We start from the raw sequence: 22,140 nt of genomic DNA on the forward strand, positions 1-22,140 counted from the left end.
CAGGAATGCAAACTGGTGGAGTCATTGTTGAAAACAGTATGGAGATTTCTCAAAAAAATTAAAAACAGAAATACCATATGATCCAGCTATTTTACTACAGATATTTATCCAAAGAACATGAAATCAATCATTCAAAAAGATATATACACCGCTATGCTCATCACAGTCTTATTCACAATAGCCAAGACATGAAAGCAATCCAAGTGCCCATCAACAGATGAATGGATAAAGAAGATGTGGTGTATATATATATACAATGGAATACTACTCAGCCGTAAAAAAGACAAGATCATACCATTTGAGACAATATGGATGGCCCTTGAGGGTATTGTGCTAAATGAAAAAAGTCAGAGTGAGAAAGCCAAATATGATTTCACTCATACGTGGAAGATAAACAAGCAAACACATAGAAAAGGAGAACAGATTGGTGGTTACCAGAGAAGAAACGGGTGGCAGGAGGGTGGAAGGGGTAAGGGGGCACATACGTATGGTGACAGATAAAACCTAGACTATTGGTGGTGAACACAATGCAGTCTATACAGACTGATATATAGTAACGTACACCTGAAATTTACATAATGTTATAAGCCAATATGACCTCAATAAAATTAATTTGTTTTAAATACTAAAAAAAGAAGCAACAGGGTGTGTTTCCAATCCCCACACTGTGGCTGGTCGGAGTTCTACGATGTCCTTGGGGGGAACTCCTCCTTCAGGAATTTTCTTTCCACTCGAGTCGCAGGCCTTAGAGATCCTGGAGTCCAAGCTCCTCACTGTCACAGAAGCCCAGAGAGGAGCAGGGACTTGCCCAGGGTCACAGAGCCCAGGCCAGAACCCCAGGCTCCGGTGGGTGGAGGTCACAGGCCATGATCTCCCCTAGACCCCGGGGGTTCGGCCCACCCCTGCCTTTTCTTTCTCCTATCCTCCCTCTCCCGCCTCAGGAAAACCACGGGAAGTCCGGTTACAACCTCCTCTCGCCCGGGCTTCATCTCCATGGTCTCATTCGCAACCCACAGCCCGGGGCAGAGCAGGGGAGTCGGAGGCGGGTTCCAGAGACTGTTGCCCCCTCTTGAAAGAAGCGCAGAGCCCCCTGAGGCCGGAATGGTTGGGCGGCTCCCCCAAGGACGCACAGCGGGGCAGAAGCAACGCTGAGACCGGAGCCCAGGAACGCCCTCCCCAGCCGGGGTCCGCCGCCCGCCGCGCGCGCGCCTCCCGGCAGGCCGGCACCTGGGCCGCACCGTCCGCGCCGCTCCCACGCGCCAAGACCGGCTCGGCGAGCCCCAGCTCGGAGCGCCTCCGCGCGGCTCGGCGGGACTTGGGGGCGCCCCCAGCCCAGCGGCCGGGAACGCGGGCCGGGCCCTCCGCCGCAGCTCTGCGCCCCCGGACGGCCGCGCGGCCGGACGCCACGGCGCTCAGGATCTTCCCAGCGTCGCCCGTTCCTCCCCAAGGCCTGGGAGACCCGAGGGAAGAACCAAGGCCGCCGCTCCCCTCGTTTCCCGTGGACCCTCCGGGCCGCCCCGTGCGCGGGCCCAGCACACCAGGACACGGGTGACAAGGGCACCCTGAGCGCCCGCCGAGAGGCCCGCGAGGACCTGAAGGACTGACCCAGGGACTGATGGAGAAAGCGCGTGACTTGACTGACACCTGCTGATGCACAGACTGGACTAACGGACAGATTGGCTGACAGGCTGACTGACAGGACTGACAGACTCACTGGACTGACTGGACTGACGGACGGGCTGGCTGTACTCACTGGCCCGTTGACTAGACTGACTGGCGGGTTGGCGGCTGCGGGTGTGGCCGTCGGCTGCCAGCCTCTCAGCCCGGGTTTCCGCCCTCCGCCCTCCGCCCTCTTCACCCCAGCTCCGCGAGCCGCCTCTCCCGCTACCGACAGGCTCCTGGGACCACAGGGCGCCGAGCTGGAGCCCCCGCGCGGCTCGCGACGCCACCTGGCGGCGGCGCCCGGAAGGGAGGGGCGGGGCTTCGGTGGCCGGGCTTCGGTGGGCGGGGCTACGGCGGAGACACGGAAGGGGTGTGGTGCGGGATCCACTACCCCCTTTTCTAGACTTCGCCCCTCTTCCCCTCCTCCCTTGCTCGCCCCCTGGGTCTCCGCCTCCTCCTGCTACTCTCCCTCTTCCTCCTCCCCCTCAGGTGGAGTGGGCGTGTCCCCTTGCGAGCCTGAGCCGCCCTACAGACCTGTCCAGTAATCTAACGGGGTAAGAGAAGTTCCCGGCCTCCCCTGGGCACCCCGACGGCTCCAAGGCCCTGATGGGGCAGCAAACGGCGGGACCCTTCCGTGGCTAGGCCGGCCGCAGAGTATGGCAGGGGTGGAAAGCCCACCACCCTCGGGGCCCCAGAAAGCCTTGAGGACTCTGCAGGGGCTTAGGGCTCCTGAGCAAGCACGGGGAGGCAAGGGCTGGTAGAATTTGCATTATTTCTATTAAGGGGTCTAGAATTGCCCCTCACCCCCTCTTGCTCCCTCCCCGCATCCCGCTGGACCTCAGCAGCTCACCTGCAAACTCACCTGCCTTGCAGAAGGCCAGTCTGGAACGGTGTAAACACCGGAGAGTCCCCTAGGTGGCAGCAAAGGCCCAACAAAGTGGTCCCAGAATGGTCCTTCCCTTCCGCCCTAATCCCAGAAAGGCCAGGAAGGACGGAGCCACTTCACAGAGAACTGAAATCCAGAGGGCCAGGAACAAGCTCACACCACGCAGCGATCTGAACGCTGACTTCCTGCCCCAGGAGAAGAGAAGACAAGACAGAGAGAGGAAAGTCTAACAGGGAGCGGCCATAGAAAGTGATGATTCAGAGCACAGACGCACTCAGACCTGTCCTCCAGGCAGTGTGACCCCGGGAGTCTCCTCACCCTTCTGAGCCTCGTTTGCCTTACCTGTAGAATTGGGAACAAGAAGGGCACCTGCTTCATAGGATGTTTTGAGGGTTAACTGAGAGGCTGCATGGAAATCACTTAGCACAGTGCCTGGAAGGTAGCAAGTGCTCAGCAAATCATCAATAAATTAATAAATGTAAAGCTGGTATCCGACTGTGATGGTCTTTGTTAATGTGTCAGCTTGGATGGGTTGCAGCCCCCAGTTATACAATCAAATACTAATCTAGATGTTGTGATGAAGGTATTTGGTAGATGCAATTAAATCGATTGACTTTAAGAGATTATCCTAGATAATCTGGGTGGGCAGGATTCAATCAGTTGAAAGCCCTTAAGATCAGGAAGAAGAAATTCTCCCTGTGGACAGTAGCTTCAGCCCTTGGCAAGAGTTCCAGCCTGCACCTGAGGATTTCATACTTGTCTAGCCAGCCCCACAATCTCCTAAACCAACTCCTTGCAAAAAAACTCTCTTAACATGCATCTCCTACTGGTACCATTTCTCTGGTTGAACCCTAATAGACAGAGGAAGCGAGATGTGTGTCTGTGTCTGTGTCTGTGTGCTGGGATCACAGAGCCCAATCCTCAGGTTTATTTGCTTCTTTTGAAGCTCAGGGTCTTTTGTGCCTTTCCGGGTCCTGTAGTTGGAGGCTGTAGTAAAACCACAGTTATGTAATAATGGGGCTGGGGGTAGGGCTAGTGGGTGGATGGGGGTGGAGGGCCTCTTACTCCCTTCCACCACCCCTTCCCCCAGGCTTTGGCCTCATGGATGCCACCTGCTTCTTTCCAGGCTTTCTATATAGTCCCCTTTTCCCAAGGGAGGCCAGGCTAGTCCTCCTCCCCCTGCAGCTGGTGTAGGACTGGAAATGAGGGTTACAAACCACGCTCTCTCCCTGAGAGCCAGCTGGTGAGGAGGAGGCTTCTGTCTCAGCAACCAGCCAGTCCACGTGTCGCTGTACCCTGCCTCTCCCACCTCCATCCCACAGGCCATGTGTCATGTGCACACCCACACCTCCTGCCCTCCCACCCTAATTCTAACAATCACTAAATTCATCGATTACAGTCTACACTGGAGCACCATGCCAAGCACTTTACTCATCCCCTTTAGCCTCAGCACAAACCTATGGGGCAGGAATTAATACCACCATTATCCCCATTTTCCAGAGGAGGAAGCTGAGGCACAGAGGTGTATTCTTAGCCTCCTGCCTTTTCCTCCTCCTGGGGAGACTGGCCCCAGGTAGAACCTTACTGGTCAGCTGGGAAACCTGTGGTAGAGAGAAAGTGGCTCTGATGGTGAAGCTCTGCTGAGCTGAGGAGTCTCGTCCCTTCTCAGACCCTCTGTTTGCTCCTCAGCACAAATGGTGGTAGTGAAGATTAAGGAGGCAGCTGGCCTGAAGGTACTTGGCTTCCCTTCCCTCCTTCCCTTCACCAGGAAACTGGGGAGGCTGGTGAAACCCAGTCTGGTGGGAAGGGGTGGGCTCAGGAGTCAGCAATCCCAAGTCTGAGGGCTGCTGTGGCCATGTGCAAACTGTGAAGCTTTCAGCAAGTTCTGGAACCTGTCCGAGCCTCAGTTTCTTCATCTGTGAAAGGGGCCAGTGAGGAGTTCTCTCACAGGGCCCTGTGGAGACAGTAAAGCAGCTGGCACGCATTGGCACTCAGGCCTCAGGCCTACAGCCTGCTCTCTCTACCTTTATTAGTGGCTTGGTAAAAGAGAAGGCCCCATGTTATAAACACAAGAGATTGTTTTTATTACTGCTCAACAGACATAGTCCCCCACCCCCTAAAAACAAAACAAAACGAAACAAACCAAGCTGCTCCTCCCAGGGCACAGCATTTAAGGAGGCTCTCCTTTTAAAGGCTGACCCTGACACTGCATGCCTCCTTAAATGTTGCACCTCTCTTGCCTTAGTCCTAGCCCCGTCCTCACTTCTTCATCTGAGAGAATAGCAGAGCCACTGCCCTATCCCAAGTCTCTGGTGCCACCCCAAGTGTCATCCTTCCTTACCCTCACCCCGTATCTAGTCCTTCAGCAAATCCTATTGGCTCTAACTCCCAAACATATCCACCATGTCCCTCCGTCTCATTGTCACAACTCAGTTTCCCTCCTGGGCAAATTGTTCTCCCACTCTGCCCCACACAACAGCCAGGGTGAGATTTTAAAATGCAAACAGGATCACATCTTCCCTTCCAGGCACTGAACCCGCTGTGCACTGCAGCATTCATTGAGTAACCATGGAATTACCCTCAGCCCCACCATACACTTGACTGTGAGCACCATCTGGCCAGGGACCCAGGCCGGTTTTGCTCACTGTGGTATCCCCAGTGCCCACACACACAAAGAGCTGAATCAATGCTTGTTGGATGAGCTATAGGTGAGGGAGTGAGGCCAGGCACCTGCCTGATTATGGGCAGGGGCCACACGCCCTGGTTTTCTTGAGAAGGCCCAGTTTTCACCTGTCATCCCAGTGTAATAATGGTGCCCTCGTTCACTCTCAAGTGTCCCAATTTGGTGATATTATAGTCAGCCTAGTTATTGGAAAGGAGAAGGGGTTCACCCCGGAGCTTCTGCTCTTTCCCAGCCCCACTCTGCTTTCCCACTTTTCCCCTATAAGCCCAAAGCTTTTTCTTCTTGCTCCTGAGATACTTTTCTTTTTTTCATATTCTCTCTGCATTATCCCCAACCCCCAGAAATACATAAGAATTCTATTTGCCCATTTCACTGCAGAACTGTCCTCCTGGAGGGTTGCCGTGGTGATCGAATGATGTCACTGCCCTGGAAACAGTTGCCTAGGAGATGAGTGATGTCACTTCCAGGAGATGATTGCCATGGTAACCATCTCAGTGGAACTAGGGGGTGGCCAGGAAAGTGAAGGGGGGTGGAGGGCGGATGCAGAAGGGACAAATGTGAAGGGCGGAAGGAAAAGGGGGGGGAGTGCAGGAAAAAAGGCCAGGAAGAGGATGGGAACCATCCCAAAACAGTCGAAAATAACACAGAATCACAGAATCATAGAAATGAAAAGACACCCAGAGACCACCAAAAGCACCCACCTTGTTTTTAGAGGCTGCTGAGAGGCCAGGACTTGCTCAAGGTCACACTGCCAGTTAGAACCAAGCCTGAAGCTTCATGACCTTCAGTTTCTTATATGGCACATGGGTAGATTTGGGTTGGGAAATGAAGGATTCCTTTTGGTCATTTCTTCTTTAAAATTCTGGCCTCAAATCAACCAATTATTCATGAATTGAAACAAATTCTTATTGTTAACTGTGTGCTAGACCCTGGAGAGAAGAACCTGGGAGGCGGTTTCATAGTTATTTTATTGTTTTATATTCTTATTGTCCCCCACTAGAGCATTAGCCCCATGAGGACAGGTAATTCACCAAGGTATCCCCAGCACCCTGCCCAGTGTCTACCACACAGTAGGAGCTCAACGTGTTTGTTGAATGAGTGAAGACAGAGTGATAAATGTCATTGTGTGGTACAGACCCACAGTACAGGAACCCAGAAAGGGGCTCACAATAGCTGGCGGGGGGAGGTGACATTTCATAGGTAGGATTTGAATAGGCCAAGAGAAGAAAGCCATTCCAGAAGGAAGAGTAACGGCTTGAGCCAAAGTGAGAGAGCAAGCAGGGTCCAGCTGGGGAGAGATTTCAACTGGTGGTGCTCTGGTTCACTGCAAGTCATACCATAGCTGTACCGCCTACAGGTACCTCCCCTTCCAGTAGAAGGAATTCAGGATTAGGAGGGGGGAGAAGCATTAAGATCCACATCCTGGATATGCCTGGGGTTGGGAGTGGAGCAGCAAAAAAGACTGATCTGGCTGAAGAGGTAAATGTAGAGAAGGTAACTGAGAGAAGTCCGGGTGGTGAGGAAGGGAGAGGTCCCATCAAGGAAGACCTGAAACGTCAGGTTTCCAGCCTCTGCCTGAAAGAACAAGGACCTTGGAGCCCTGCACAAAGACACGCTCTGCCACTTCCCTGCTGTGTGATCTTACGAAAGTCACTTTACCTCTCAGAGCCTCCCGATTGGAGCTACAACCTCGTTCACAGGATTGTTAGCTTTGAATTTTAAAGTGTGTGTAAAGTTCCACTTAACCGTTAGCAGATGTTACTTTCCCTCTCCTTCCTGGCAGTTTCCACCCTCAGAATGGCATGGGAGTTGTACTTTGGGAAAATGAACCTTCATCTGTTAGCTCACCCAACCTTTTGGAGCCCTTGTTTTGCTTGGCACCACAGGGGCCTATGGTCCAGTGGAGGTGGAGGAGAGAGCAAAGCAAAGACTGACCTAAAGTCAGCTGGCGGAATGCTTCCAGCCAGATCAGAGGTTTCATAAGAGATGGCATTTCGTTAGGCCTTGAAGGAAGAATTTGATTTACATAGGATGTCAGATCGGAGAAGAAAGGGGAGAGACCAAAGAGACAGAAGGCTACTGTCATAACTTTTCTGGGGCTCCTTTTTCTCCAGCTGGGGATCAAAAAACAACATGGTGTTGTGGAAAGAGCCTTGAAGTAGGACCACCCCAATTTTTATCTCGGCTTTACCTCTTACTAGCCATACACCTCATACCACCTGATTCATCCCACCTGATGCCTGATTTCCCCACCTGTTAAAAAGATCATCATTCCTACCTTCCAGGGTCACTGTAAAGATTCAGAGGCCATGCACACAAAGTGCCCAGGACACAGTAGACATTTGAAATTGTTTTCACCAACATGATAACTGGGTTTTATAATGGAAGATGATCTGTTAAGTCCCACAGAGCTGTGAATCATTCTGTGCCTGCCTGAGAGTTGCAGGGTCTCCTGAGAACTGAGGACCCTGTTAGTCTCTGAATGGGAAGCAGAGGAGGGTGTGGAGGGCCTGACAGTCGGAACGCAGCCTAGTTTATTTTACAGAGCAGAGAGGCATCCTGGGCTCCCCAGTCGCAAGTGATTTAAGATGGCCAAGTATTTACCCAACAATGGTTCCATTATCAAGAATTCTACCCTTCCCCCTAATTCAAACAAATAGACTTTTGAAAAGCGTTTGAGGAGTTAATCGAAAATTTGAAGCAATAGCACCAATAAATTTACACATCCCTTTCTAAATATAATTCCTTCAACTCTAAGTGAAAACATTAAAAGCACTGGAAAGTGTCCCCCAAATGGGGACACATGTAATGTGTGACATCCATGTTTTCATCTCAATCCCAAGAGTGTGGCACACAGAAAAGAACCACGATCAAAGATTTAGGGGATCTGAATGCTAGTCTAAGTTCTGTCCCTAATTTTGCAGTGTGACTCTGGAAAGACATTTCATTTCTCTGGACTTTAGTTTCCTCTGCAGTTAACACTGAGATGACCCCATCTTACTTTATAAATTTGTCTTGACAAGTTTCAAAACACAAAAGTGTGCAGAACTGGAAGGAAATCTTTGAGATTGTGCAGCAGAGAAGCCTTTCAGGTTTATGTCGCATGTAATTTGTAGGTCTTCTCAAAGAACTCCATTTGTCACTGGGGCTAATTGTAATTGTGTGTGTCCACACTTGCCCACACTCCATTCCCAGACCAGAGGATGCCCTACACACTGAGTACTTTGAGTTGACAAAGCTTATATTTCAAATTCTACACTTAAAAAATGAGGGTCCTGAGCCTTAAAAGTTTGTGTGGCTAGTCAAGGCTGCCCGGAGCCTTTGCAGCATGGCAGCGCTAGAGCCCACCAGAGGGCAGTTGGAGATCTCAATCGTAAGTCTTGGGCGGAGGCCGTCCTCTGTGGCTCGCCAGCTGTGCGAATTTCAGCTCTACACGTCAGCTTCCTCATCTCTAAGGTGGTGACAAAACCTTTCACAAGATGGTTGTAAGATGAAAATGCGAGTGATTTTCCTAAAGCCCTTCCAGTGAAGGACATTTCAAATGTAACAAGTTTTCATGCCTACATATGTGTATCAAAGCCAAGTGTCTTGGCCACATAAAGTTTGTAGCTTGAAAATACCTGACCCACTAATTGAGGTGAAACTCAATAACCATTTTAGCTAGCAATTAGGCCAACTTGAAACAGGCCTCCTAAGGTGTGTTTATTAACATGTGGGCCACACCTCTGCTGAACAAGAAAATAGGTTACACTTCCATGCTTGGAAGTTCCTTGCCCCACCACAATGTAAGTTCAAGGACAGAAATTGGGTCAGGCCATTTTCACCAGTTCACTGTCAAGCTTTAGTCAAGAATATGGTTTTTAAGGCCTCTGTGTAACTGAACCAATCCTCTTAACAAGCATGTTCGGTTCTGGGAACCACGCTGGAGGTAATAAAAACGGTGAGGGGCTGGAGTCCCTATCACCTGAGGAAGAGGCCAACTGGTGCTACTGAGCCTCAAGAGAAGCCTTGAGTGATAGAAGTAGACGGGAAGAGTGCTTAAGGGGTTAGGCTTTTTTCTTATTTAAACTCAGATGGAAGTTCTTCTATTTTAAAGAATACACAAAGCTTCCTTAATAATAACAACTACGGATTTCAGGGATCCAGGTTGTGCCCCTAATTCACATTTTATCCCATCTAATACAGAAAGAATATTAAGAAAATTTGAGGATATGTCTCAGCTCGGTATGTACCTTGAGCGTTAAATATCAACCAACATTCCAGTAGGGTGGGTCGACAACACCCTTCCAAGTTAAACACAGCCCTGACCTTTCACAGAGGTGCTGTACTGTGGAAGACAGCATTTTGGTCTGCTCAGCTCCTATACAAGCTACCAGTTATCAGGAAGAGTGAATCAGAAAGGCTTTGTCAACTGGGTCCACAGAAAACTACTTAACAGTCACGAGTCTTGTGAATCGCAAAGTGTGAGATGAATTACAGGGCCTGAAAACTTACTGTACCAAATGCTTTGATGTTTGTGAGACTCAAATCAGGATTCAAAATGGTGACCTGTTAAATAGCTCCTTGAAAGGGCAAAAAATCAAGACCACAAACACAGAAATAATATCCCCAAAGCAGCATTTATTTACCCACTGAATTCCAAAACATTTAATTTAGAAGTCTGGCATTTCATAATCACCCATCTTGATTGACGTGGGCTGACACACACGGTGCTGTCAGGATACACAAGGACAATAGCCAAAAAGTTACAAAAAATAAATCCATGATTCTTAAACCATCGCAACCAAAAAAAGAAAAAGTTACAGGTATCAAAACTTTAGATGCATTGCATTGAAAAGAAGGTTTGTGCACGTCATAATTTAAAGAGGCAAAACAAGGCGCTACTGAAACCTCACGTTGAAGTTTGTTAGAAAGCTGACGGAAAGGAGCAAGTGGCCTCTTTGTGTCAGCTTCCCTTAACAGTTTCCCATTAGCTGAAGAAAGGGGTGGGAGGGGTGAATTCATTTTTGCATGCACAAGATGTACTGCTTAACAAAACACTATCAGCTTGTTTTAAATGGATCATTTAAATATCAATTGTAGCCTGTGTTGGCTAATTCTCCTTTCTAAACTTCCCCATTGCTCTCTCCTGGATTTCACATAGATCAACAGGCATCAAAATGCCTCATTCAGAACGCACTTGTCTGCACATTCGAAAAGGGAGCTCCTGTGGGCTCAAAGCAACCATCATTCCAGCAATGCCCATGAAGATTTATCTGAAACTGCTTCCCAAGGGGCAGGAGAGCAGATCTGAGTAGCTGTGCTGCCAATACAGATAGGTTTAGCACTAGATATTTAGTGATTGTGGCAAGGAAGAATTGGTGATGATGGGGGTGGTGGGTGAAGGAAGGGCCAGGGACCTGAAGGCTCTTCAGTTGCCTTCTCCTGCTTCTTCATCCTGCTGGTCGCTCGTCCAGAGGGTGAGGTTGTCTCGCAGCAACTGCATGATGAGCGTGGAGTCCTTATAGGAATCCTCGTTTAGTGTGTCCAGCTCAGCTATGGCATCATCGAAGGCTTGTTTGGCTAAGAGGCAGGCCTGCTCAGGCGCATTCTGGATCTCATAGTAGAACACGGAGAAGTTGAGGGCCAGGCCCAGCCGAATGGGGTGCGTTGGCTGCATGTGCTCTTTGCTGATTTCAAAGGCTTCTTTGTAGGCAGCCTCAGAAGCTTCGACCACACTGTTTTTCTTCTCCCCGGAAGCTACCTCTGCCAAGTAGCGGTAGTAATCGCCTTTCATTTTCAGGTAAAATACCTTGCTCTCATACTGAAAATCATTGCAGTTCTTGATGAGGAACTTGTCAAGCAGAGCCAGGACATCATTGCACACTGTTTCCAGCTCCTTCTCAATCTTCTCCCGGTAAGCTTTAACTTTCTCCAATTTCTTTTCATTTCCATCAGCCATGGTCTTCTGCTCAATGCTGCTGATGACCCTCCAGGAAGATCGCCTGGCACCAACCACATTCTTGTAGGCCACAGAGAGGAGGTTTCGATCTTCATTGGAGAGAGGTTCATTGAGCTCCGTCACCTGCAAAATCCCAAAAAAATAAACATTGAGACAGATCCAAGTCTGAAATTCTTAGAAGAAACCGCCCCTTCAACCTAATCAACAACCCTTTCCAAAATCAGGATTATGGACAAGCCACTCCAGAGAAAAATTGGTCAGATATGGACCCTACCTGAAGGGAGACTGTAGTCTAATAGAAGAGACAAATAGTTGAAATTCAAAATAGGAAGTGATAGGGCCTTGAGAAATCCCTCATTCAGAACTTATAAGGTGCTGGTGAAGGTATGGAGAGAAGGATAATCATGGAAAGGTTGTGAGGTGATAGTACATAATGGCAGGTGAAAAAGTCCTGAGGTCCAGCTATTCTGCAGAATATATTCTTAACAGTAAGATCATACAATTCCTTTGTCAAATGTTCAAAGACAACTAGAGACCGGAAGTCTGTTCCAGATTCTCCTTCCAGCTTTATATTCTGTAAAGAACTGACTACACCTTCCTCAAATACATACTCATAGATAAGAGCCTCACAAATGAGATCAAATACCACATAGATCTAGTGGCCAGAGCCTTGCCCTGTGTGGTTCCCTAAGGAAACCCGTTGGTACAACCAGCCGTCCCTCAAGCCAAAATGGATGCATTAGTGACAGCGCAGTGGTCCCAGCCTCTGCTGAAAGGAAGCATAGATACTCAGCAGCAAGCTTTACTCTGACCTACTGACAGGAACCCTGGACTGGCAATCAAGGATAGAAGCAACATTTAAGTGGAAATGTTTCATTTTATGAGTTGTAACTTGCTGGTTCTCCATGATGCCAATTCCGAGTGAGCCAGCTATGTAGTTAATGAAAGAGCACTGGCTTTGGCTGTGGTGTTAAATTGTGTCCCCAAAAAGACATGTTGAAGTCCTAACTTTTGATACCTGTCAATGTGACCTTATTTGGAAATAAGGCCTCTGCAGACACAATCAAGATGAAGTCATACTGCATTAGGGTGGCCCTAAATCCAAGGACTGATGTCCTTATAAGGAAAGAGAGATTTGGAGACACACAAACACATGGGGAGAATGTCATGCCATGCGACAATAAAGGCAGAGATTGGAGTGCGGTGTGATGTATCTACAAGCTAAGGAATATCAAGGATTACCAGGAGCCAACAGAGGCCAGGAGACAGGCAAAGAAGGATTTTTCCCTAGAGCCTTCAACATCTCGATCTCAGACTTCTCGCCTTCCGAACCGTGATAAAATAAATTTCTGTTGTTTTAAGCCACCCAGTTCGTGGTACTTTGTTTGGCAGCCCTAGGACACTAATACAGACTTGCAGTCAGAAAACCTTGGTTGGGCCCCAGCAAAACCACTAACTTGCTAAATTGACCCGTATCTTCCATACAGTAGGGAGATTCCTTAATTATATGACCTACCAGTAAAGCTCTTTAATTTAAAAAAACAAAGAAAGAAAAGCACTTAGGAAACCATCAAACACAACATAAAGGTATTACTTAAACCAAACCATAAGGACAGAACCTCCTCCGATGGAGGGAAAAGCCAAGTTCAACGGAAAAATTTATTAACAGCATATTAAAAGACATGTTAACACGGACTGAGAAGACTGAGCAGTGAAGAATCAGAAAGTTTAAAAACAAAAAACGATAGGTTTATTTTAAAAATTACTAGTTTGAGAACATAAGCAACAAATGAAATCCATTATTAAAGGTAAAATTATAAAACTCCCGGTCCCCAGCCCCCCTGCTCTTTTGCTGCAAATCCTAAGCCCAGGATTGTCTCTCCTCCGTGGCTACTCAATCCAGCAACCCCACTTCTTTCTTCAGTGTGGTCTTTGGCTACCCGCTGCCTCCCGCCCATTCCCTAAGAGGGCCGCCGACAAGCCAGTTTCCTCATTCCGCCTCACAGATTCGAGTCGTCTCCATCCCTCTGTCCGTGATCCGCCCCAGTCCTCAGCAATCTTCGTCTCTCCACTAATCCAAAATCCAGGCTCCCTGTCAAGGAGACTTGTAACCCCACTCGTTTTCTCCTCCAGTGAGTGCCTTTAAACACTCACATACTCACTTTTGTTACTGGAAATATGAAGAGACTTTGTAGATATTTGTTTGATAATTCGGTCTTTTAAGGAATCAATCCTTATAAATCAAGATCCCATCTAAAATATTCTGACAAATCTCAGAATGCTTGAAGCTTCTAGAATGACTCACTTTTCTAGGGCAATATTCAATAAGACAAAACATGAGGCAAGAACAGAATTTGGAGAGCTCCTTAGATCTTGCAGTAAATAAATTCGACTAAGGCCACTTGACATTAAAATGCAAATAATAGGGGCGGGCCCGGTGGCCGAATGGTTAAAGTTCACGTGCTCCGCTTCAGCGGCCCAGGGTTTTGCCATTTCAAATCCTGGGCGCGGACGTGGCACCACTCATCAAGCCAGGCTGAGGCGGCATCCCACATGCCACAACTAGAAGGACCCACAACTATGTACTGGGAGGCTTTGGGGAGAAAAAGGAAAAATAAAATCTTAAAAAATATATATATATTTAAAATACATAAAATAAAATGCAAATAAGAGCCATAAGGAGTCACTATATACTCCATCCTGTGACTAATAAAGCTGAGCAACAGTCAGAATGTTGCAAAGATTCACCCAGGTAACTCCCCAGAGTATAATATTAAAATTTAGTGCATACCTGAAATACATTTATATCTCACACAGGATGTTTATAACAGGGGCAATATCATTACAAAAAAACCTAAGACATCTGGAGTTTAGCCTGAGCTACCTGTGTGACTTTGAACTAACCACCTTTGTGGGCAGCAAAAGTAAAATAAGGGGGATCAGCCCAAACTATCTCCAAGGACTTCCTCAGCTCCAAAATTCTATGATTCCATTTTTCCTGAGCAACAATAAAAGGTGTGGCAAGGCATGAGGTTGATAGTATTAACGTAAAAGAAATTTGGGTGTATCTGCGACTTTCAGAATTCCTGTAGTATATCCCTCCTCCATGGGGAAATAAACTGCCAAAAAAGGCTACTGGGCAATATTTATAAAGACATCGCCACAAGAACAATCATTTACTAGGAGTATTAGTGTTTATGTAACAATTATCTGGTTGCCTGCCAGTCTGAATGAATCACTATCAGCATCAGCTGAGGGTGACTAACATCACTAAGCAGGCATTGTTCTTAGAACCCCAGCCAGGGCCTAACTAGGGAATAACTGAATAGGTTTAAACATAGAATTTTTTTTAATACTCCTGGGTTACAACTCAGTTAACAAAGGGAAACTTATGGAAGGAAGATAGTTTTATTACTATTTGATTGGATAACTAAAGAAAATTGAGAGTTTCCCCCAGAATGGAAAATTACAGACCGAAGTAAAATTAGATGGCCTATTGAAACAAAAAAGAATTACAGCCAGCCTTGATTACTGATACTTATTACTGAGCATAACCTTCGCCAGTTCCCAACACTTCAAATTCCAAAATACTGGAGCCAGGAGACGTAAAGAAAAGCTTGGACATACACTAAGAGAAGCAGACACCGGGAGGCAATGTAGTGTGATGGAAAGGAAAACAATACACTACCAGCCCGATCACACTAATGCTAACCAGAGGACGGTAAGCAGATTCTATGGAGAGCTTTATTGTATCTCTACAATCATCCGTTTCCAGTTTCTAATTAGGAACACGAGGCAAAGGCAAGACAGAATTTTCAAGATAGAAGAGACCTACACAATGGTTCAGAACCTTCTTTCTACTCCACTGCCAGGAGTTTCAACATTCTCATTTCCGCCACACATCAGCTGCCCTCAGGGCAGCCACCCCAGACACTAAGTCTTCAGGTGGCTACACCATCTCTAAGGGGTTCATCCACCTCTGCCCACAGCCTCTCTGCCTTCTTGCTCTCCTGCGCACCTCCCCACCCCATTTAATCCCACTTACCCTCTTCCTGAAACCCTTAAATTGATGGACCCTCCCCATTTATAAAGGTCCTCCTCTCCATTTCCTTTAAGGACTGGACTCCCTGCCAGCCATCCTACTGATGTCCTTACCACACAGCCTTTGGCTGCACCAATTCCAACTCCAGGGCACCCATTTTCTCTGCTTCAAACACCACACAGCGTTACTAAGAGTCATGAATAACCTGGTCTGCTACGAAATCATTTATCTTCCTCTGACACCATTCGCTGACTCAAAATTCCCTAAAGGCCTCCCCTCACTAACTCACAAGGCAATAAACTATGTGTTTTTGAGTAAAAATAGATCTACTGCCAAAAATAGCACAGGGACTATTTGGGAAAAAAAAGTTCTTAATCTGGGAAACGTCCAACCTCAAAAGCAATATTGAGCAAACAAAAAATGCCACCTCTGAGCTGCCAGGCCACGTTAGCAAAGTTAGGGTTAATATTACTTCTCCCGAACAGCACTCCCATCCTTCATAGCTACACGCACACACGCTACCGTCCCATCTTTTATAGTCGCCCACACCCAAACACTACCAACAATCTTGCTTTTGATAGGAGTTTAGAACAGAAGAAAATGATTCTCATGAGCAATCAGGTAGACATAACCACATCATAAAATCTTTAAGCTTCTTTGGCAGAATCCCGTGTCTTTTTTTTAAGAGCTAGAGCGATGAAAGCTTTTTTGGCCAACTCTTTGCCAAGTTAATGCCCTACAAGTGAGGATTCTGCCTGGTCCCACGCTGGCAAAGCACCCACCAACAGTCACCACTTGCCCAGCCGGGAGAGCCCACTGCCTGTTCTCACCAGGGTAAGGCTGCAGTTCCGCAAAGGCCGCAAGAGAGGCTGAACTTCACGCTCAGAGCAGAGGAGTTCAGGTAATTAATATCCACTCTAAGCTCAGCATTAGTCAAAGAAAACAGCTAACTTTGTATTGTTAAGAGACTGCTTTTGTCTTGCTCTTGACACAACTCAACATTTTCGTAGGCATTGGCAGCAATGAAATGCAACCGCATCTGAATGGCATTACTGCATGCTACTGTCCCTGGAGGCACCAGGACTAAGGGCTTCAGAAGCTGTGCCAGGTCCTGATCAGAGGGAAGTGCCAACACCCACTACCAAAGCGGGGAATGCCATCGCAGCAAGGAGTGGGAGGGGCTCCCAAACGGTGGGGGCAGAACTGGCAGCCTCCACTTGGACACTGGGAGGAATTTTATCAACAGCCTAGAGACTGAAATTTGGGGTCCCAGACTTATGAAATATGCTAGATGAACTATGAAGAAACAATTGGAGCCAAGGATACGAAAATTTCTTAAAATACCACAGTATAATTTAACATAGTCCTCTACTTCTTAATTCATAGCAGAAACTCAAATTGAATTAATACTTTGCTTTTTAAGCTAAAAAAACTCCTGGTCTTCAGGAAAACAAGCAAAATCCAGATGTGCCAGTTTGCCTTTCATGGTCCTCTGCTATAGCTAAGATCCCTAAGTGTCAGATTCTGTTTTTACTCTAACTTGGCAAAAATGACATACATCTAATAGATGAAATTATTTGTTCAGTAAGCCCGCTTGTGTAAAGGGATTAGAATTTCATCACCAACGATGACAACGGCTAATATACCAGAATGTATACTAGAAATATTACCCCTTAGCCTCACAGGGCATGATCATACAGTGGCTAAAGTTGAGAGCTCTAAATTCAAGAGTTCAAATCCTGGCTTTACAAACTGACTGTGAGAAAACAAACCTCCTTAAATCTCATTTGTAAAATGGAGTTAATAACAGTATCCATCCAGAGTTGTAATAAAAATTAAATGAGAATGTACACATGGTATAATAGAAACCATTTACTGAGTGCCTGATAACTAAAATGATAAATCCCATTAAACTTGAAGTATAACACAGAAAACACATTTGGGGTACCCCCTCCCAAACCATATTTCTGGAAAACTGCAGTCTACCACTAATAGAAAATTCCAGGCAAAGATGAGGAAACACGTTTTTGGTGTAAGTGAGTAATGAGATCCTTGACAGTGGGAGCTCTTCTGGGGATAATTCAGGAACCCCAAACCCAGATAGGAGCCACAATTTCCACTTCGGTGCAGCGAAGCTATGTGAACTGTTTACCTTCTTTAGTGCCTTTTAACACAGACTATTGCCAGAAAAATCCAAAGCCTTCTTCCTTCCTCAGCCAATATGACAAAGCAATAATTACATTTCAAATGACCAGTTGGTAGGAAACAGGGCTCACTAGTTTACACATATTTCAAACTGTTATAAAGCCAATATGGCTTTAAGATTTCACAGTAACCACAATTTTGGTACACCTCAAAATCGTCCTTTGTTTTAGTATCTGCAGCCCGGCTATGTCTCACCCCAGGCCACACAGCCGTGCTCTCCTTTTACACGCCACCTGCTCATCTCCCCACTTCCCATAATCTCACAGCTGCTGGAATAAGAGCCTTTGGCCACTGGTTGGGCCAAGTGCCTCATCCTCTCCAAGTCCTATTTCCTTAAGCTACAGCTTTGTTTCCTGCACTTAAGACTTCTACAGATATTCTTCAAGTCCTTCAGACGTATTTCTCCCTGTCCTTTGTCAACTCTGTAATCGACTGCGTAGCAGTGTTAAAACACACCAGGCTATCCCAAATGATTTTTACATTTCTATAATTTCACAATTACCATCCATATGATTTAATACAAAATGGATGACTTAGGGTAATAAGAGACGTGACTGAATTATGTCTATCCACGAACATTCACAGGACATCTGATTATTTACCCTCTCTCCTCAAATCTCTCAGTCTTATGCACTAACACTTTTACCCCATGTTATAGGTTTATGTCATGGTTTTCATAAGATGGTATTATACCCATTTGACAGAGGTTACGAACTGCGTATGGTCATTTCAATCCTGGCCTTAAAAAGGACTTGGGTTCTAAAACCTTTCATGATGTTCCTGCCCACTATTACACTCTCTGTAAGCTACCAGGTATGAGATGAGGAGAGCTTGAAGATGCTCCTTCACTCCAGAAACATTTCGTGCCTCTTCAAATTATGGGGTGAGGCAAGGAACTGCAGTTCTCAGCTGATGCGAGGCAACACCGTCGTGGACCAGTATGCATTTTTCTTAAAGCTTACCGACACACACCATCTCCTCCAGGTGACGCTGGTAGCTAAGGAACATCAATCATTATAGGCGGGCAATATTATCAGGTCACCATTTAAATTATAAAGGAAACAGAAAACAAGTTAGAAGAATGAACGCTGAAACCCAGCTTGACAGTAACACCAACATGACAAGTTTTGCACTTCAGAGGACCGGAAGCCAAGAGATGTGAGTTTCAAGGTCACAGAGTGGCGGCATCAGAGCATCCCCTCACTCAGGTGTGCTGTTCCATCATCTCTGGAGCAGTCTACTTACCTGCCATGAAGAAAACCCACATAAACCCAGAGGGTTACTAGAATTCCAGCTTTTTCCAAAAGCTCTACTTAAGGCCTATATTAATAAAATGGGGATTGAGCCTTCTCAATAACATTAAGAATTTAACATAAAAAACATCGGTAACTGTTAGGTAAAACACAAGAAACTGTTTTCCACTGACCCCTGCCAAGTCCTTTCCAAAAAATATATTCCATTAATTTAGATGACAAAAAAAGTTCTTATTTTTTTTTAATACAAATTACCTTGAGGGAATGGTTTATCACAAATTCTGAGATGACATAATTAGACCTGGATTGAATTTTCAATGCTAGATGGCTTACCCAACCCGTCAATCATTTCAGATAGATATTACAGATTCCCAACACACAGAGGGGTCCATCCGTTTGCAAAACGCTATCTCAAAGTGTCAGAGAAAATCTGTGGACACAAATAGCTAGCTGCAGGGAAGCATTTTTGAAGGCTGCTTATGAAGACCAGCCAATTTTTCCCGTTCCCCAAACTGTATTTCATTCTGGTTACATGTCTCCATTCTCCCCTTACTTCCCATTTCTAGTTGCCTCAGGTTTCCTATAGCTCCAGAATGTACAGTCTAGTCATTTTCCCTCAACTTCAATTCACCCTTCCTCAAGCCCCATGCCTTCTTTACTCCTCAAAGCGCTCCTAACACTGCAGCCTTCAACCACTCACAGGGGGGCTGAGGGTTTCACTAGAACCTCCAGAGAGAGGCCTCAGCCTGCATAATCCTAGTACCACTCAGTTACTGAGGAGAAGAGGCTCACTTCAATGTGACTTGCTGCGTGGACAGAAGTGGCTTTATCCCAGAGAAAATTAAGCTCAGGGTCCCTTCCGAGAAAATGCATTCTCACAGTCAGTCCTCTTTCTATAAAATTTGAAAAATTAATATATTTTACATTCATTTTCTTAAAGAGGGCCCCAGAATGATATAGCCTCCAGGTCCCAAACCAAGATCGTCCCTGGTTTGGATGAAAGCTCCTATCTAAACCTCGACAGCATGCCAGTGCTCGAATCGGGATGAGCAACGAATCAAGAAATGGGTGGTGGTGGTTTGCAAACACACCTAGTTCAATATGCAACAAGGACAGCTCAGAAAACTCTTCAAGTATCCTTCCTTCCTGGATAATCCTAAATGCTGACCTCGACAACATATTTCATATTATACTAATATCAAAAGCCTTAAAAGGCGCTTTTCAAATGATTCTGAAATTTTAGGCAGCCTCTGGATTTGTAGGTTTTTCTCTAAGAAATCCCCCCCACAAAGCCAGCAAAAGGGCAAAGGAGCTATATATAAACCAGGGCAGTAATTCTCGAACCTAAACCTGCTAAAACTTGCCACGAGAGCTGGTTAAAGTGCAGATTTCTGAGTCCCACCCTCAGTTTCAGAATCTTTAGGTCTAAGGTGGAGCCCAGGCGGATCCTCCCACGTCTCAGGAGGTTGTACACCGGATGAACACGGCAGGTTGGTGGCCGCAGTTGGAGCTCTACCACTGTGTGACCTTGACGCAGAGAGAAGTAATAATGTTCATTTAGCGAAAACGTAAAACAACGTGAACAGACAGGGACAGTGAGAGGATAACCGGAACTCTAAGTCTCAGAAACGCAGGTGGTGTCTAATCCACGGTATTTGCTAGGGTGCGGCTGGGCACGACTCCTGCACCGGAAATCAAGCTGCAGCATCGATCTATGAGGGTCTCGGGAATGCAAAGGCACACAGGCTCGTCTCACCTACAAGTCACGTCTCATTTTAATCTCCAGGCAGATGGGCGCAGCATCGAACCTGGGAGTGGGGCCCACACCCGCCCTCCGCCCTCCGCCCTCCGCCCTCCCGGCCGCGTCCACGCCTAGACTGCAGGATGGGGGTCTTCGCACACAAAGCCAGACCCCGGGCGTGCGAAGATGGAACGTCAACGATTCGGGCGAGCAGAGCTAAACGGATCGGAATGACACAGACCTCAGTTCGTGGCAGGGAAAACCAGGAGACAGGGCGCCACTCTCTAGGTGATTCTTTATTACAAGTTGGGGTGTGGAGGAAAGTGAGAGGGGGGTGAGCCCCCAAGTCTGGCAGAACAGTCTAGGAGGAATGTGGCTCCCTTATGTTTCCTCAGGCATCCCCCTCCCCTCACCAGGGCTCCGAGCTAGGCTGCGGCGACCCCCGCCCGCCCGCAGGGGTCACCGTCGCCCGCCCGTCGCCGCGGTGCTGCATTTGCGACCCCGAGCCGCCCCCTCCCCGGAGACCCCACCCGGGCCCGGCCGCAGGAAATGGCGGGGCGCCCGGCGGGCGCGGGAAGCGCGGGCTGCCGCCGGGCGGCCGCGCCCAGCGGGGTCGCAGGGTCGCCCCGGGCCCGGAGGGAGACGCCGCCCGGCCACCCAAGCCTCCCCTCCGCCGGGCCCCCCGGCGGGCCGCCCGGGCTCCCGGCGAGCTCACCGCCTTCATGGCGGAGGCCATGTCGTCGTAGCGCTCCGCCTGCTCGGCCAGCCGCGCCCGCTGCAGCAGCTGCTCCCGGTCCCCCATGTCGCTCGTGGCTCGGCCTCGCCTCGCGCCCCGCACCGCTCGCTCGCTCGCCCGCCCGCCGATCCGCTCCCGGGTCTCCGCGAGGGCCGCCGCCGCGCACGCGCAGTGGCTCGCCGGCCGGCCGGAGGCTGCAGGCTGCAGGCAGCAGAGCGGCTCGCGCCCTCTCGCTGTCTCGCCCCGCGCGCTGTGGCTCACGCCGCGGACGCCGCCGAGGGAGGAGAGGCGGCTGCGCGGGGGGATGGGAGCACGCGAGGACGCCTGCGCAGTGGGAGCGGCCGGGCCGGGCGGCGGGGAGCGGCGGGAGTGGGAAGGGGGCAGGGCGGGCTGGCCCTAACGGTCTATTTCAAGGTGACGTCACCTACTATAAATAGCTGCTGCCGCCGCCGCCCAGCCCGAGGGCCGCGCAGGCGCCCTGCGAGTGCTGCATTTTACCGCCGCATAGGTGGAGGTGGGAGAGGAGAGCGGGGTGGGGACTGCGGAGCCCCAGGAGGGCGCGCGGTGATGGCGGCGACGCGGGCAGCGCATTCTCACAGCCCCACCCTGAAAAGCGCCTCAGAATCCAGGTTAGAGATCTGGCTTGAGAAGGGCCCGAAAAGCAAATAAACCTAGTGCTTGGAGAAGCCAGGAGGCCGCGTGCCCGGAGGGGCGGACGGGCCCGCCCACGCCATCTCACCCGCTCGGAGCCCTGCCTGGCCGATGGGGTCGGCGGGGCCACACCCTGCACTTGTTTCCGCAACTGGCTGGGGCGGGATTGGGTCCGACATCTGGGGACAGCCCCATACACACACGTTGACTCACTGCACCCCCACCCTGAGAAGTGGCGTTGGGCAGACTGTGCCTTCCACGAAGGAGGGACTGGGTGGCCCCGCTGGGACAAGTAACATGCACGACACTCCTATGAGGAGTCGGCCAAGTGCTCGGCCTT

General features: G+C 48.5%; 1 protein-coding gene across 1 annotated transcript; it reads right to left on the minus strand.

Annotated features, from left to right (window-relative positions):
* Positions 1–9,831: 9,831 nt before the first annotated feature.
* On the minus strand, positions 9,832–21,937 carry YWHAH (tyrosine 3-monooxygenase/tryptophan 5-monooxygenase activation protein eta). Its single transcript, XM_023646820.2, has 2 exons — positions 21,129–21,937; positions 9,832–11,295 (listed from the first exon to the last, which is right to left on the minus strand). Exons 1-2 carry the CDS (start codon positions 21,213–21,215, stop codon positions 10,642–10,644), a joined length of 741 nt encoding a protein of 246 aa, XP_023502588.1. The 5' UTR covers positions 21,216–21,937; the 3' UTR covers positions 9,832–10,641.
* Positions 21,938–22,140: the final 203 nt, after the last annotated feature.

Source organism: Equus caballus, chromosome 8 (genome assembly GCF_041296265.1).
Source record: "Equus caballus isolate H_3958 breed thoroughbred chromosome 8, TB-T2T, whole genome shotgun sequence".
Lineage (NCBI taxonomy): Eukaryota > Metazoa > Chordata > Mammalia > Perissodactyla > Equidae > Equus > Equus caballus.

Coding starts and splice junctions, on each gene's coding strand:
- YWHAH (XM_023646820.2), bottom strand. CDS start 21,215: ATGGGGGACCGGGAGCAGCTGCTGCAGCGGGCGCGGCTGGCCGAGCAG. Junction 11,296..21,128: donor TGGCCTCCGCCATGAAGGCG/GTGAGCTCGCCG, acceptor GGGATTTTGCAG/GTGACGGAGCTCAATGAACC.